General features: G+C 48.1%; 1 protein-coding gene across 1 annotated transcript in view; it reads right to left on the reverse strand.

The window, feature by feature from the left end:
* Positions 1 to 12,691, reverse strand: part of P3H2 (prolyl 3-hydroxylase 2) — a 63,846-nt gene extending 51,155 nt beyond the window's left edge. Inside the window, exon 1 of the mRNA XM_009089141.4 lies at positions 12,236 to 12,691. Within this exon, the coding sequence (XP_009087389.3) occupies positions 12,236 to 12,691 (456 nt within the window). The remainder of the gene's footprint in view (positions 1 to 12,235) is intronic.
* Between the last annotated feature and the right edge of the window lie 4,744 nt (positions 12,692 to 17,435).

Consider the following 17,435-nt stretch of genomic DNA (forward strand, 5'->3'; position numbering starts at 1 on the left):
ACCACTTCAGCTCTTTTTCTTTCTGAATTAGCTGCATCACACTCCCTTCTGTTTATCCTTACAACATCCATCCCAGTGCTTTCACATTAAAGGACAGGTACAGCATTAGACATTGTACACAGCTTCACTGCTAATATCAGCAGGTCTCAAATCCAGACACCTGTGAGGACTCTGCTAAATCCATCACCAATGTACAGTGCAGTCCATCAGTCAGAGCAGTTGTCCTCAGCATGGACCAAGATCAAAGTGTGCAGCTCAGAAGGCTTCAAACCCTGCTATTTTCAGCAGCCTTTGGTACATATCTCTGCCTGAAATTCCCTAGCACTGACATCCTTCTGCTGTCACCCGTCACTGGCTGGACAAAGTCTCTGATTGCACTCAGCAGCACCCTGGCTCTGAAACAAGAGATAGCTGAGTGCTGCTTTTTGGCTTATAATGCTAAGCAAAAGCAGATCTAGTGTTCTGTGCTCAGGACTGCTAAAGCACTAAGTGTAGATAACAGCAGAGAGCCAAGCCTGCTGGCACTTCAAAGGGACAATACAGCACAGCCAAAATTCTACTGCAGTTTTGCAGCAGGGGAATCTACAAGGATAACCTCCAAAATGCCTGATGATCCTCCTGACAGAGAGGAAACACTATGAAAAGAAAAGCAGATTCTCCCTTCCTTGTCTTCCTACAATTTTTACCTTTTCAGCCCAATGACTCAAGTGGAAACAGCAAAATTAAAACAGTTGAACTCTCAGCTGTCTGGGCTTAGGTCTCCTCCCTCAATAGCACAGAATAACTTCCAAAGCTGCCATTAAGTGGCTTAAATAAGATGGACAGTAAAGTGGTTGACATAATGCACTATTGACCCAGCTGTTCCATTGACCAACTGGCATTTTAAAGCACTGATAGCATTCACTTGGCACAGTAATCTTGATCACTTCCCAAACCAGGCCTTTCTAGGCTTGAGTACATTCTTAGCCCAATGAAATAATCCCTCACTCAGGGGCTAAGCACTGCTGGCTCTTACACCTGAGCACTCCCTCCCATCTCAGGCAGACTAACACCAGGAGGGTTTTCCTGTCCATCTCCCCAGTTCCATGCACATCTGTGCCCACACACAGAGCATGCAAGAGCTCAGCTGGCAATCCTGCTGAGCAGGACTTTGTTATTCAGCACAGGTTGGCTGCAATACCAAAGCAACCCCAGAGAGCAGCACAGAAGGTCCCAAGGGACCTGGAACCCTTTCTGAGCAGGGCTCCACCACTTAGGAGCTGAGCTGTAACATCCACCATGTAAAACAGCAGCAGAGAGACAGGAATGTAAACAATAAGCCTGAAACATGCAAACCTTCACTATCTAATATTTCTCAAAAGCATCATGAAGGACACTATGGCTTCTACACTGTGCTTTTCAAGACAGCTGAGTGAATCGATTGCTGGCAACCCAGTGACAACTTTAAGAGCTGTAACTTTCAAAGAGAAAGCCCAGATGAATGATTATTCAGGTCTCTTTACCTGGTTTGGTTTGATTCAAAAAGGATTAGAAGCTAAAAATGGTTCATTTACAAGTCTGTCATCTAGCCAGATTTCCCAGCAAGGATCCACAAATATATTTGGAAAACAGAAGCACAGTGATTAAAGAAACAGTGATTTGGAGTTAAAAACACCACTGTGGGAAGCCTTGTGCTACAGTGCAAAAGTCATTTTCTAGGGACTGTTTTGCTGAACAACCCAAACAGTAATCAGGTTGGAATGAGTCTCCCAAGATGGGAAAATCTCTTTTGTTAAGCCCAGATCTCAGTTTGGCAACATTCAAAGAATCATAGCCTACTCCAACTCCCAGAGCTTCAGCTATCACATGGAAGAATCCAGCTGCCAAAACTGAAACTGCCCTGCACATCCCAGGCCATCAGGGAGCTACAAGCCCTGTCCTCTACAAAGCAGTGCCTTGCAGAGCTGCCTCCTCTCACACTGCTTGCACAACCAGGCACTGATGTCCCAAGTTGTGCTTTTGTTACACCCAAGTCACTGAGGCTACAGGAATGAGACCTGAGTCCAGCATAAAGCACTGAGTGTGGGTAGGATCTGCCCCTTTGGAGGCTGGTGAGTCTGGGCAAGGAGTGCTCAGGGTACAGTGAGAAAGATTCTGCAGTTTGGGTGGTGGAGAGCAAACTCCAGCAGCAGGAAGGGCAGCTCAGAGAGCACACAAAGGTCATGCTGATGGCAGAGAGTGCAACAGCTTCTGCTCCCCCATGCAGGCAAAAGTGCTGCATGAAGCCAGTCTGAGCCTGGCTTCAGCTGGGACTCAGCTGGAGACACAGCCCAGACATGGACATGACCTGGGGAAACAGCTCTGGGGGAGCTTGAGGATATCCTCTGTATCCTCACACACACACATGCCTGCAGTGAGCTTCCACAACCTTGCAGCCCAGCCTAGGATGCTCAGAAGGGACGTGCAGTTGACAGCTGAGTGGACAAGCTGCTTCCTAAAGTGGCACATCACTGTTTTAGTTGGTACTTGCCTGCCTTGTAGCAGGATCCAAGCTGAAACCAAGTTTTACTGAGCAGCACCCCAGAGAGCCAAGGTAGCTCTGTGGGCTGCAGGAGTCTGTGACTGACCCTGGAGTGACAACTCCAGAGAAGCAGCAGAGCCACCAGGGTGCAACACTTGTGTTAAAGAAAATGGACTAGGGCTGCCAAGCAAAGAACCACCATCTGCCAAAAGACATTTAAAAGATATTTAAAAGATCTTAAAAGATATTTAAGGCAAAGGGAACAGTGGTGACCAGCAGCCCACAGCGGGATATGCAGTTAGAGCAGCACCCTGCAATGCCTACACACAGTGTGCTGAGTACACCAGGGTAATTAAGAGCCCAAGATGCCCCAGCACCACAGGCTCAGCAAACCCTGCCCCAACCACCTGCTGTCAGCAGCACAGATCAGGATCTGCATCTCCATGCAATAAAAGCCTCTCCCAAAGCAGCCTTTCCTCAGCCACCTCTGGAGATCAGGGCATCTCACAACTCTTGGTTAACAGTCTGCAAACACATCCCCAGGATCAGTGCTGCCCACAGGTAAGAAAACTCCTGTCCATTCTCATTCTCTGCAACAGAGAGGCCAGCAGCTCCATAGATAGGAAAAAATGCAGAGAAGACACATTTTCCTCTCTTTCACTAAAATCTTCCTTTCAGACTATTTCAATGAAACTTTGTCATTTTTCTGCTTCCAAAGACAGAGTAACTCAGGTCACAGATGCCCCAGAATATATATAAACCTTAGAACAGGGTGTGCCTTGGCAAAAACCACTTTAAAAGCAGCTTTCTAAGCAAGGGAACCAACAGACTGTGCTTCAGTCCCTGGGCAGTCACAGCAACACCTTCAGCAAATATTCTGAAGGATATTTTCCAAGCTTTTTCTCTCTGTACCCCGCTGATCTTTCCTGGGAAGGAATATGGCTGGCTCCATCTTCAAAAGAAGCTGCACTCATAGCCCTGGGCAATGAACTTCAGCACATCTCCCCACTGCACCCTCGGGAGTCCAGCCCTGACCTCAAAGAGCTGTGGATGTAGGCAGTGCCCTGCTTGCAACACTTTGGGGCAGGATTTACCCACCCTTCTTTTTTCAGGCAGAAGGCTCTGTGGATTCATGTGCTCCCACCTCTAACTTTGACAGGACACAGCACAGTCTCAGGCTCATCTTCCTGCAGGGATATGATGTGAGATCAAGGCCACCATTGCAGCTGCTTTGGAAAACCCATGGTGAAAAGCAGCATGTTGGTGTCTAACAAGCATTTTTGTGATGTTTCTGATTTTTTTTTTAGTTTGGGTGCACCAGGTACATTCTGGTGGTGCAGTCAATTTCTGACAATGTCCCTTCATTTTCCTCTCACAAATTTTCTGCACCTTTCCAGATGTTCCCATAACCCTTAATAAAACCTTCAGTGCTGCAAAGACAGAATTTTCTCCTGTCTGTGACTAACCCACACGTAAAACCTGCTGACTGCTCTGCACCCCTGGTGCTGGTGACATTCTCCTGAGCTGCCTGCCTGCAAACTCTGCCTGACATGAGAAACAGCATTAGAGCAGGGAGCAGGGGACAGTGGCCACTGTCACCAGGCCACCTCTCAATGGCTGCGAGGGGACACGTTCTCTGTCATACCAGCACAGTCAATGTGCTGTCCCACACCCTATCTGCTTCCCATCCCAGCACCAGCACAGACTCAGCCTTTCATCCAATCCTGAAAGAACGTGTTTTTCTCCTCTTTTTTTTTTTTTTTTTTTTTTTTTTTAAGTGAACAAGAAGCTACAAGTGAGTATTTGGCCTTCACAACTTATGGGCTGCAGCCAAACCCTGCCATATGTTCCAGCTAATACATGTGGGCTTTGCTTCTCATCCAAGAAAGAAAAAAAAGGACATTTATGAGTTGGGATTCAGCAGGATCATGTGGGAAGGAAGGGGTGGGGAAGTGATGCTATTTTGGTTGCTGTAATTATTTGGTGGCCAAATCCCTGACCCTTGACGTCAGCCCTGGAGGGTCTGTTTAAGTGACCAGTTGTCATGGAAAGGAGAAGGACTGGTTGGGAAGTTCAGGCTGATGAGGAACAGCCCTTTGCTGCCTGAACCCACCCACAGGCAGACCCCCTGCCTTCATTAGTCACCACCAGCTCATGGCCAAGAAATAAAAATGTCAATACCGTCTTGCTGATACATTGGCTGGGAACACAAGCATGCAGGGAAGTTCGTGCCCTCCTTCCTGCCATCCCTTACTGCTGAGACACACGGGCCAAGTCCTGAGCTCAGCTTCCCCGGTGCTACAGCACAGAAACTCCAGGGCCCTCAGCTGGGTCACTCCGGGTTCACATCCATTTATCCAAACTCAGCCTGGCCTCACTCCAGGCTACACACATGGAAATATGCCCTGTGCAAAGTACAGGGGTTCCTACTCCTTGGGAACAAACCCAATCACAATGACTAATTCATACCACCTCCAAAGGAAAAAACTAAGATAAATAACCCCTCCATTCCTTGCTCCAGACGTCCAGCAGTGCTTTGAGCCCAGAATCCTGCTAGCAAGGCTCCAGCAGTGCACAGGAGATTGGCAGTAAAGCAACAGCTACTGACAGGATGGTTTCTCACCACTGCCAGGGCCATCCACGATGAAATCATCAGTTGTACAAGAAATTGGAATAATCCTTGCTGAAACCTCAGCCACAACTCAAGAGTGCTGGGCACAAGTTTGCTTAGCAGAGCTAAGCTGCATTGCTCATTCACATGCAGTCCATCATCAGCTGCCGTTTGTTATTCCTGTGGCCAAGGACAACAAAAGGGCTCTGCAGAAGCCAGAGCAGAGCTCTCGGACGTATGGATGAGATTTAACAGGCAGCTCACAAAGCCACTTAACAAATCCCAGCACGCCACGGCAAATGGACAGGGCAGTGCAGCAGCAGGGCTCTGCCAAGGAGCAGCCAGCAGGGGAAAGTGCAATAACCCCAAGAAACTAAGGAGATGCAAGAGCAGGGAAGGGTCAGGTTCCTGGGTCCCATCCCAGCAGCAGGAGTCTGGGCTCTGTTGGTGCCCAGTTTTGTTCCACTTGGGATATTAACCTGCACTGGGAGGCCTTTAGATCAAGGTCTCAAAAAATCCACTCAAACCATGTGAGTCATACCTGCCTCATCCATCATCCAAGCCACATCACCAGAAATAAGGAGGAATTCAGGGTTACCTTGTTTTCTCCAAAAGACTGCAAAATATTGCAGGCTGGGACCCACTGCACTGGGTCTATAATTAGTATGTTTTTCTATATGGCATATTTTGAAGCCCTGGCACAAATGCATAGCCGTGAAATGAGAAAGAGGAATTGGGCATGACAAAAGGAGCAGCCCTGGCTATCAAGTGGATGACTACCAGGCTGTATGAAATGAGCTTAGTGGGTCCCAGACCAGTAGATGTTTACTGGTTGTGTCCTGATTTGCTGGGCAGTGCTGAAAGAAAACAACCAAATGCAAACACTCAAAAAACAAAAGAAACCAGCAGAAAATCACTACAAACAGCTAGTCAAATTTTTAGTACATCTCAAGCCCATACTCAAGTCCAAAAAGTCGAGACAGACTCCTGTGAAGACACTGATACACCTTCATGACAAAGATGTACCTAGTCTGCATTTGCTGGCAGCAGAATTGAACCACTGGGTCACCTCTTTCCCTCTTTGACAACACTTTCAACTCTAAACATTTTAGAAGCATTTCATTCGAAATGGTCAGCAAGAACAGGAGCAGGGGCAGTTGAGTCAATGTCCCAGGCTTAGGGCAGGACTAAATATCCTGCTCTAAACCCAGGACACTGACCCAACCATCCAGACTCAAAGTTTTCCATCCCCATAAACTGAGTTTATTTTTGTCCTAAATAATTTTAACTTTCTGAGCACCAACATTTACCCTCTGCTGAGGAGTAGGAATGCTTTCTCAGAAAATCTAAATAAAGAGACGTTCCAAGAGATTAAGTCTCAGATCTGTTTATTTACCCAGTATCTGAGTAATACCAATTCTCAAGATTGAAGATAAATAAACACCACTAATAGTAAAAATCCAAATAATAATGATTTTCTGACAGTTTTACCATAGGTCTTCATCTGAGATGTCACATAAATCCTGCAAAAACAAGACCAACTGCACAGGCAGACTTTGCAGGACAGGTGGTGCCTGTGGTGAGAAACACCTGCTCCCCCAAAGACTTTAAAGTAAGAAGTTTTACACATTATTCTGTGTCGATGCCCACGAGATGCTGCATGTGAAACCACATTTCCCCAAAGGCTGTGGCTCACCCCAGGACAGGACCCCATTATCTGCTTAGGTCCATGCAGCACTGTGGCTCAAAGAAAAACTGAGCAAAACATTAATGGAAAACAGCAGTCCTTGAGTGAAACAAACCAAATTCCCTAAGCAACTACATTGGTGTGAATGCAGAATTGCTCCACAGCCCCTAGGTAGGTGATCCACTTGCCTCTCACAGAGACAAAAATCTTGGTCCTGTGAAACACACAGAGGTGGGCAGCGAGTAGTTACTGGAGGTGGGAAGGATTTGGTTGAAGTGTCTCAACAACCACTCTCCTGAGGGTTGGTACACTCAGACACCCAAAGGTGGCTGGTGGAGAGATCACATAAGCACTGGCAGAGGACAGAACAACCAGACTGGAGAGCTTAAAGGCCAAGGTTTACACTCACAACTCCCCTCCCTTGGGTCTGGATTGTCATAAATACGGAGTTTTCAAAGGCAGAACTGGAGTTGGGCAATAGACTGTATCACAAGTGTTTCTGAAGTTTGGCCTCACACTTGTCCCTTTTGTTTTTCTCCTGTGGCCTTTTATCAAGTGATTATTGTGCCTGTTGCATTTCAGACGTCTTGGTGGTATGGGTGGGCAGGACAGCCCAGAGTGACCCAAGGACACACTCACAGTGGTGCCTCCAGCACTGCCCCATCTGCTGCAGTGTGGAAAACCCAGCACTGAAGATAAAAGTGGAAGTTCTCCCAAAACAAGACCTTGTTTTTTTAAAAAAAGAAATAGCTTTAAAGAACAAATAAACAGTCTCTCCTACAACTCAGAAAACCTAAACATTATTGTTTTATGCTTGCAACACATGAAGTCATGATGGTAACAGAACTGAAAGACATCTCAGACATGGCAAGGGGGAGCTCAAGCCAAAGACGGGATAAGCCAGACATAGTCACGCTCTTGCCCCTTTTGCTCCACCTACAATCTGGCATTACTAAGAGAGAAGCAATGTCCAACATGCTGGGGACTTGTTTTATTTATTGTTTTAAACCCAAGCACAGGCTAAAAGGCTTTTTCTCATCTAGATCCAAGGCTGATGGTTACAGACCACGTACGTACAATTCCTGCCATGCTTCACCGATGTGCAACGGGGCATCCAGCAAAGTGGGGAGACAAGACCACTGCAACTCAGTATTTACAAACTGGGAGGAAGTGCTCAGCAACAGCACACCACTATCCACAGAAAATTAAAGCAGGCTATAGCCATCAACCCAGCAAGCAGGCTGGGGAATGCTGAGGCTGGTAAAAAGATGAGACAAAGGAAACAGACCTCAAGGGGAGAGTCAGTAAGCAGAAGAGAAATAAGATTTGGTTTTGCAATCAACACAGTGATCAACTTTTCCAGGTTACTCCTTGTTTTTGGACCAAGCTGACTTGTAGAAGTTAGACTGGGGACTGGAAGTAGTGCTCTGTCACAGGGTTCATGGCAGACCACCCAGAGCAAGCTCCAACACGGCTCCTGAGTCAGCAGCTCACAGCAGCAAACACTGTCACAGTGTACATTGTGTACATTTCCTCCTCCTCTCACTCTCAGAGCTAGAAAAACTCCAAAAAGCAGGGTTAGGAACATCATGGCCTGCAGGCTAGGTTTTTACAGAAACAAGATGACTACAGCAGCAAAACAAGAAGGACATGACTAATAAAACATTTAAGAGGGCAAAGTGATCCTGCCACACCCACCTGCCAAGCCCAGGGGTTTTTGCTTTGACAAAGACCGAGCAGCCAGCACAGAACTGAGACTCACCAGCATTTGGCAAACTGTCCAGCATGGGACAAGACAGCAGAAACCCACTGAAGAACCTTTTCACTGTGGCTGGAGAGCCCACTACATGCATTCCATGTTTTAATCTCCTCTGTTTCCACTCCTTCTCAAACCCACCCCACCCTAACTGCCTCCAGCAGATGCACCCACTCTATTTATAAATTACCTGAAAACACCAGCCATCCTAGGAAAAGGAGGAGTCCTTCTACTTAAATACACATTGAGAAGCCACAAAGTAGTCTTGCAAACACATGTGGATTTGTGCTGCTTGTTCAATGCAATCTGTCTACAGTCTGTAGAGTCTGCAGTCAACTTCAGCAACCTGATCCCAAGCCCAAAGCTGACAGAGACCCTTAGCTGAACCCACAAGCTGTCCCATTCCTGCAGTGCACCACAGCCTCTCCCCACATCATGCCAGAGTCACCAGTAACACTCAGATCATGTCTGTGAAACAGAAAGGTGGTCTTCAGAAGACCACTGTTTCTGTTTCAGAAAAGTATAGATAAATTAGGAAATAATTGATAGGATGATGGGGATGATCACATCAAAGACTGATAGAACATGTTTTTGTAGAGGGATAGAACTGGTATTTCACCTACACTCATCATCACCTCCTGGCCCCTTTACAATGCTCTATGCAGGAATATCTTCAGCATCTGCTAAGAAGCAGGAGCAATGCAGCCCAGTGCAGCTGCTGCTACTGTCCAATTTGAAAAGTCCCCAAAAAAAAACAGAAAAAAAAAAAAAGGAGCAAAAGAAGTCCAAAACTTCCAAATCTAGCACCAGTTTTCCAGCAATTCACTGCAGAGTCTCATTCACATCATCACAACTGGGCCAGGCTGTGCTGGTGTTCGTTCTGCAGTGAGAGACCAGAGGCAGTGGGACACCCCAACCTGTTCCCAGGCCACCACAAGGCAGTGGGGAGCCCTGCCTGCTCCCAGGGCATCTGGGTGGCTCTGCTGCTCCCAAAACAACAGAGGCACACGCAGTGATGGCCAATGTTAGGCTGTGCATCTGTCAAGCAGGACTGAAAGCCTTTGCTTTTCCTGCCCCACAGGAGTGTTGCAAGGATTAGTTCATGTATATTCAGCACCGGTTTTCAAAGCTCTGCACAAGAGCCAAACCCTTCCATTTTTTCATCTGTTCCTTGCTCTGTCACTCCCTCCTGACGGGATGTGTTTCTCCCCTCCTGAGAAACAAACAAGCACGAGGTCAGCAAGAGTGGGAGGTGGGAAGCACATTCCAGACTGCTCCTCTTCTCTCAAACCACAAATGGCACCAAACCCTGCCATCCTCCCAGTGCTCAGCATCCTGGCCTCGTGATGCAGCCCAGGGAGGAGCTGGACAGGGTACACAGCAGGGTGTTTAACCTCATCTCATTTCCTCTTCGGTTTCAAGAAGCAAAACACAAGGGTGAAGTGGCCACCCCCAGAGCTGTGCAGCCTGTCTGTGCACCCACAGCAAGGCAGGGGGGCTCTGCACAAGCCCCACTTGGAAGCTCCCCTTTTCAGACAAAATGCTGAGCAGTTGCTGCAGCCAAAGTCAACCCAGAGGATGTGGAGCTGATGCATCCCAACCCCCAGGGAACATGCCAAAGCCTTGGCACTCAGCCTTGGCATGAGGGAATGGTTCACATCCAAGTGTACGACAGCAGACCTCGTGTTTGGTGCAAGTGCAGGCAAATCCCATCTGGGGTATTTTCTCCTGTGCACAGACTTGTTGAGCAAGAGCAAAAGGGCAATCCTGGGAGCAGAGCTCAAGTACAGGCAGCAGCCAGGTGAGGACGTGGAAAAATCACTGCAGGGTGCTGTGAGGGACCAGGCTGGTCAGAGTGCTGCTTACAAAACCCAAGAGAATCAGAAAGGGTGAAAGAAAGAGGTATTAAAAACATGAACAAATCTAATCAGAGAGTAGCATCCCTTGGCTCCAATGCCTGACACCCAGACAGCCATGCAGATAACAAGAACATCCACTACTCCATCTGAGAGCAGTGAAATCAGTGCTAGCATGAACATAAAATCCCCAGATGTTGCAAAAGCAAATTAAGATGAGTCACACATAAAATAAATTTTAAAAGGGCTGTTTTCAACACATTGCTTTGATAAGCTTAGAATGCCATTTTAAATGAGCAAAACAACCTCAGTCTCAGTAGAAGTATATATGCAAGAACAGCTCCTACCCCAAAATTTTCTGGCATTTTATATATCAATTTTACTGAAGTGGGAGACAAAACCCCTATTATTTAATTTAGAGGAAAGTTCTTCAGTGAGATTGACATCAGGGAGACTGAAAGAAGCTTTGAAATCAGATTAAGAAATCAATTTTTTAGCATGACAGATTTTGCGTCACTTCCCACAGATGCTGACACTACATAGAATATCTTTTATAGTAAGGACCATCAGCTGCACTGGCACTGCACACAAGACAAATTATAGTTCCAGTTCACCCCCAGGATTTCTTTCAGGAACTCTATGCATCACATGGCCACTAGAGTTTAAACCAATGCAGTTCTAGTCCCTGACTTGTAAAACTGACAGTAAGGCAATGACAGAAAAGGAAGCATAGAAAAAGCAATGTTGCTCTGATTTTCCACTAGGTTTGAATGCTGATGGTTTGCCTCCTTGATGTTGCTGCACCACAGGCACCAGCACTGCCTAGGAAAGATGTTTGCTTCTCCACCTAGAAATGGATTTCAGCAGAATCACCCTCTCTGTGCACCACTAGGCAGGTCTTCACCTATTAAGTTGGCTATAGCAACTAAAAGCTTATGAATGTTCTCAAATAAAGCAGAAATCCACAGGGAGATGTTCCAGAAATGCTCTAAACATTCCGCTTGGCATGAAATGAAATTCCCAGAGTTTCTGTCCTTACTAGTCATGAACAGGAAGACTTACTACAGGTAGCTGGCTTGACAAAGCACAAGTCTTGAATGAATAAGAAAAATACCATTATCATGGTGTGGGTTGGTGGGAGGGGGTTGGGTTTTTTTTTTTTCCCTCTGGGTTTTTTTCTTCTTTTTGGCAAGGAAGTTCAAAGAGTAACACCATTTTTCTCAGGGAAGGCACCAGTTATTAGGCAGAAGTTACTGGGATAAGAGGATGATGCTCAGGATGTCAGCAGCTGCTAAATACTGACTGCACACCATTACTTTGCAGAAATACTTTGCAGAAATATTTCACATCACATCAGGACAATGACCATCAGGTCCCTGGAACACAGGTTATGTACCTTCCAGCTTCACCTACAGCCCAAGCTCCAGAAACATGGAATCAGTTCAGGCTGTCTGAAAGGGAAACACCTATGGCAGAGGGTGTTGGGGGGGTACTGAAAACTGAAGGCAGACAATTTTCACAATTATACTTTGTTCCATTAAAACAAAAATATCCTTTCCCAAAAGCAAATAGAAAAAACACCCAAAACAAGTCAGGAAAAGCACAGGTGAACCAAAGCTGGAAGGAATCTACGTTGCCATCCAGGATTCTCTCTCTCGGGAACTGGCCATGACCACTGACCGCACACACCAGAGAGAACGTCGTGCGGACCACACCTGTACAGCTTGGGAGAGATGGCAGAGGGGGAACACCTGGGATGCTCGGGAGTATGGAAGCGCGGGTAACTCTTTGGAGATGGCGGTGAGGAGGGCCGGGCGGTGCCTACCTGGATGTAAGCGCGCTGCAGGTAGCTGTAGGGCACCCTGCGCTGGAAGTCGGCGCGCACCTCCTCGGCGGCGCGGTGCCGGGACACGGCCCCCAGGCGCGGCTCCTCGCAGCGCCGCACGCACTCTGCGCGCCGCAGCACCGAGCTGAAGAACGGCAGGTCCCCGCCGGAGCCCGGGCCCGGCTCGGCCAGCCGCACCTGCGCTCGGCACAGCCGCCGGCACCGCAGCCGCGCCGCCCGCAGCTCCCGCCGGCTGCGCAGCGCCCGCTCCAGGCACCGCGCCGCGCCCGCGAAGTCCCCGCCGTAGTACGCCTCCACCCCGCTGGCGTAGAGCGCATCGAAGGGCTCCAGCGGGCCGCCCTCCGCCGCGCACCCTCCGCCCGCCGCCGGCAGCAGCAGCAGCGGCAGCAGCAGCGGCAGCAGCCGGGCCCCCCCGCGCCGGCTCCCGGGGGCCATGCCCGCCGAGCCGCCGGGACGCGCCGTGGGCAGGGCGGTGCGGGCGCGCTCGGAGCGATGGGGCTCGGCGGCGGGATGCCGGAGGGTCCGGGATACGCGGTCCGCCCGGCGGGCTCCGCGCAGGGGAGCTCGGTGCAGTGCGGTCCGTGCAGCGGCGCCGTGCAGCGGATCCCGGCGTGGTGGGATGCGGGGGTCCGCGCCGTGCAGTCCGCCCGGCGGACTCCGGGGATCCGTGCGATGGATCTCGCTATAATGGGACGCGGGGGTCCGTCAGCGGGAGCGGGGCTCGGTGCGGCGGGCCGGGGCGCCGCGGGCTCCGGGGGCCGTGCGCGGGGCTCGGCTACGGTGGCTGCGGGGCTGCGGCTCCATGCATGCCCGGCCTGTGCCGCCTCCCGCGCCGCCGGCACCTCTTAAAGGGCCCCGCGCCGCCGGCCCGGCCCGCCCCGCCCGGCCCCGGCCCCCCCGCAGCGAGCCGGGGGCGCGCAGGGGGCGCGGCGGCAGCCAGGGCTGCTCCGAGCATCCCCGTCCCCCGCGGCCGCAGGGGTTCGTGAGTGACGTCGGGAAATGTAAATCGTCCCGGGGTGATGTCAGTGGCAGCAGCGGCAGCAGACTTTCCTCCCGCTTCTCCCTGCCTTGCTCCGCACCTCCTCCTGCCTCCCCGCATCCCCGCGCTGGCGGCCTTATTCAAAGGATGCTTGGTTTTGTCTCCCTGCGAAGCTGCTGCTTGGAGCCGTTTTTCGCTGGGCTCTCCACCCCACTCGCCTTTCTTACCCCGGCACCCTCCTGCCTTCGGGAATTCTGCAAATAAATAATCTGGGATGGGCACAGTGAGTGGCTGGCGAAGCTTTTTCAGCTCCCAGCTGTGTGTTTGTCTCGATTCCTCCAAGATTTCTCTCTTCCAATGCTGCAATGCCCTGCCCTGCCAAAATTTTACTCTTTTTTTTTTTTTTTTTTTTTGCATGAATTTTAATGCTTTCTTGTGACGAGACACTTGGCAATGCAGACTGGTGACACATGAAAAAAATATCTTAGTTGGCATTTTAAATAATCTCAGTGTTGAACACCTGTCACCAAGAAGTTTTTCATATTAACACAGTTAATTTGGCTGAAATCAGCTGTTCCTGAGTGAGGGGGAATGACCAAATCCTGGATTTGATTAGGTGCTTTACTGTAAGATGTTCTGGGCTCTGCTACTCCAAAGTCTGTGCAAACAGCACTGTTCTCAGTAGGGTGTCTCACCACACAGGTATCATGGCCTTATTTCTTTCAGACATTTCAGGAACATCTCTACAGATATTGCCTATCTTCTCATAGGCTAAAACAGCTGAAAATGGGAGATGCGTGAAATCCACTTGGTCCAGACTTTTGTTACTGCAATAAGCCAGATGTTCCTCACAGTCATGCTGTGCATCCCCCTCTGCTCCTCCAGTGACTTTGATCAAATCATGCCTTGTTTATACTGCTGTGTCCCAGATCAGAAACAGGGCTCAACAGCCTCTCATTGGGCAAGTGATCAGATTATGGAGTCAGTTTACCACAGTTTCACATAAAGGAAGTTTTTTTCCACATGACTAGAGATTACTAGAGTCCTTGGTGAAGATCTTTCCCATCTGGCAAAGATTTCATAATAATTGTCCTTGTTGAGTTCTTGCAAATCAGCACAAAATGTTTTAAAGGTTTGGGTGTCCCTCCACCCTTCTGCCTGCCAGGCTGGCATGCTGGGGTGGGTATCACAACAGGAGAACCCAACCCTGAAAGGGTATCTGCAGTGGGAGGGGTACATGCTGTAACCATTTGCCTGTGCAAAACAAAGGTCTCAGGTCCAGAAAAAGCCTTTTGCAAAGAAAAGTTTATCAGCATTCCTCTGGGAGCAGAGGTGACATTATGAGAGGGCTACTTAAACCTTCTCAAGGGTTCCAGAGGTGCCACTGGTGACTGCAAAAGTTTAGAGCTGGAGAGAGCTCTGCCCCAAATCACAGGGATAAAGGCTCCCTGGATGAATGTTCTGAACAGTACATCTCAGATGATCTGTTTGCAGAAGTGCTGTACCCAATTCCACATTGCTTCCAAGTCAGCAACATCTCTGCGCTTGCAGTGGTAACTGCGGCCCTGCATGGGAAGGAATACAGAAAGTACAGGAGTGACTGGAAAGAGAAAGAAGTCAAACAAAATGTTTTGCTTCACGCTGCTGCATGTTCTGGTCCAGATCTTTATTTTCATTAAAAGTCCTTTTTGAAACAGTGAAGAAAAAGTTGTTTGTTCTGACCCATTCTGCTGCCCTTCTTGCAGGGTTTTCTCTGTAGTCATCCACTTACTTTAGGACCAGACTGCCACCACCCCAGTCTCCCTGCCTGGAGTCACACTTTCTTTGTTCACAGACATTTGGCTTTCCCTCACTTTGGTGGTCTGTTGTTAGCTAATTGCAGCAAAGAGCTCAACAAGGCTTGGCACATACAAGGCTCTTAATCCAGTGTATCTCTCCAACATTCAGTGCTATTGCTTGAACAACCGCTTTCAGTTTTATGAGCCTGCTCACTGCCAGAGCAGCAAGCAGATGGAAAGAAGTTTGCTGGTCCCTTTATTGTCTTGTTCTTGCAGAAGATCTGCACCATAACATCCAGCAATGCTGCTGCTACAGCCATCAGCATCATAGGCAAGGTAGGCTCTCCTGCTTGGAGATGGAAAGGAACTGGGTTAGGAAGGTTTGCTTCTAAAACAAACATAAAGAGAGGGTTTCACCCAGCACAGCAATTACTGGTTTAGGATGTTACAACTCTGAATCGGGCCCCAAGATGCGTGAGATATCCCTCATGCCTTTAATGAAAGGAATAATTCTAAAAATGTAACAACTCAGCCCGTGTTCAGATGTTGATCCTGCCCCCTGTGCAGTTGTTTTGAAAAACCTTTCCTACGTAAATAGGTTCATCTGAAGCTTTTTTTTTGCTTGAAAGTTCTGATATATGAGTCAAACCACTGATGAATTGGCAAGAAGATAAGAGCAAAACTTAAAATGCCTTTCAAAATGGCTTTCCAATGTGCACTGTACAAGCAGACCTAGGTTTCAAGCCCTCTCTGTTTCATTTGTAGACTTGCTTTCATATTTAATCATGGACAAACTTTATAATCCAAAATCAAACACAGGGGACCCCTTCAGCCATGTACCTTAGTGAGACAGAGAGCTTTGAATCAGATGGAAAAGTACAACATACCCTTAATTGGAGGGTGTTGGGTTTTGCCTCATGTACAAAAGTGCAAGTTAATTGAATATATCACATCCATTAGTTAAGTACTTCATGATTTAGACCCAAATCCATACTGGAATCCCATAGAATGCCTCCATCTACCCAAACATCTTTTTTATTCAAGAAGGTGTGAGAATGGTTGTGAATGTCAGTAAATGTCAGTAAATTAATACCAAATGAAAAGATGTGCTGCAATATTAATCATATACCATATTTTGAGACTCTCCTTCCAGGAAAAATCCATCATCAGAGTTGTATAAAACTAGTCTGGGTTTGGGCAGAGTGAAAGGATGAGTGACCAAGGAGGAATTGTCTCTGTAAATTTTTAATCTTGGTACAGCAAGATGTAGCACATTGCAACAGTGTAGAACATGGATGGAGAGAGCACAGGGTGCCTGCTGGGGATGCCTCTGCATCTGCTCCAGGTTTTACCTGTTGTTTCTCTTCTGGTGGCTTACAAATCTGCTTCCCCACAGGAGTCCCCCTGTATGTTTGAGCCTGTCTCTGATGCATTGCTCTGCATGGGTTGCTGATTACTTGAGGTCAGCACAGGTGAACAGGTCTTTAATTTTTCCTTCAAAGCATTTTAACTTTTACTTCCTTCTAGCAATATTTCTGTTGGCTCAGGACCTGGGAGCAGCTATCACTTTCTCCCAGAAATCTGACCTGTGATCAAATGCCAGCTGTTGCTATTTCATGAACTACTACCTCAAAGAACCTGGAATGTCCTCTGTCCTAGAGCCCTCTATCCTGACATTGCTCCAATGCATGTCCACCTCATACCTTGCTGATGACAGCCTTGTTTCCCTTAATGACTTCCTCTTGACATTACCTCTGCAGAAGCACAGAATGATTGCCAGCAAAGCTTTGCTTGCAGTGTTGCTCTAAGAGCCTGACCTGCTCTTGTATCCTCACACAGACTGTCAAGGTCAACTCATGTCTTCCTTTGCAGCATCCAGCAAAGTTGCCTTGGCACAGGCTTGTCCACTTCTCTCTCTGCTGCACAACATTATTAATACCAGCCTTGACAGCTCATTCTTTTCTTTGTCCTCATCTGTCCTGTCTCTCTGCTTCATTTTATGGGATTTACTGTACCTCTGTCTCTTTGTGACAGGGTTTTGTGTTCCAGAATTTGCCATTGCTTCTCCACTGCAGCACAAACTGAAACTAACTCCCCAAAGCCATCTCTGCAATCATCCCTCCACTGTGCCTCCTGAAGCTTTGGACATGTCTGCTTTAGTTTGCAAGTGCTATGTGATACACAGAAACCCCTGTGCTGCATCTGTTATAAAAACCTTAATACAAGAGCACAGACAAATACAACATAAGGCTTGCTGTTGGCACTCGGCAGAGAAATACAATCCTATAAATCACATAAGCAGAAGATCCTTGCCTCTTCCCATGTGTAGGCAATGGTATGAGCCTTATTGAATTCCAAGTGCCTTCACACTTTTCTTACTTGGAAACTCGAACTTGACTGCTGTTGTAAATTAAAAAACAAT

This window comes from Serinus canaria, chromosome 9 (genome assembly GCF_022539315.1).
Source record: "Serinus canaria isolate serCan28SL12 chromosome 9, serCan2020, whole genome shotgun sequence".
Lineage (NCBI taxonomy): Eukaryota > Metazoa > Chordata > Aves > Passeriformes > Fringillidae > Serinus > Serinus canaria.